This window comes from Monodon monoceros, unplaced genomic scaffold, assembly GCF_005190385.1.
Source record: "Monodon monoceros isolate NGI ecotype Baffin Bay Population unplaced genomic scaffold, NGI_Narwhal_1 Super_Scaffold_7, whole genome shotgun sequence".
Classification (NCBI taxonomy): Eukaryota; Metazoa; Chordata; class Mammalia; order Artiodactyla; family Monodontidae; genus Monodon; species Monodon monoceros.
The window spans coordinates 106,519,209-106,519,417 of NW_021703784.1; the positions used below are offsets into that span (position 1 = coordinate 106,519,209).

Here is a 209-nt window from a genome sequence, read left to right on the forward strand (position 1 = left end):
GCGCGTGTGGGAGTGAGCGAGCGAGTGTTTACTTCCGGCCGCCGCCGCCGCGAGCAGAGGGCCGAGAGAGTCGGGCGGCGGGCGCGGCGGTCCCCGCGCAGCCATGGACTGGCTCATGGGGTGAGTCGGGCGGCGGGGCGGCGGGGTGGCGAGGCTGGCGGGCCGGGCCGCGGGAGGGGCCGCGGGGCGCGCCGCGGGCGGCACCGGTC

General features: G+C 81.3%; 1 protein-coding gene across 1 annotated transcript in view; it reads left to right on the forward strand.

Annotated features, from left to right (window-relative positions):
• MOB2 (MOB kinase activator 2) overlaps positions 1-209 on the forward strand; it is a 50,215-nt gene continuing 50,006 nt past the window's right edge. The window contains exon 1 of the mRNA XM_029207548.1: positions 1-120. Within this exon, the coding sequence (XP_029063381.1) occupies positions 104-120 (17 nt within the window). The 5' untranslated portion in view covers positions 1-103. The remainder of the gene's footprint in view (positions 121-209) is intronic.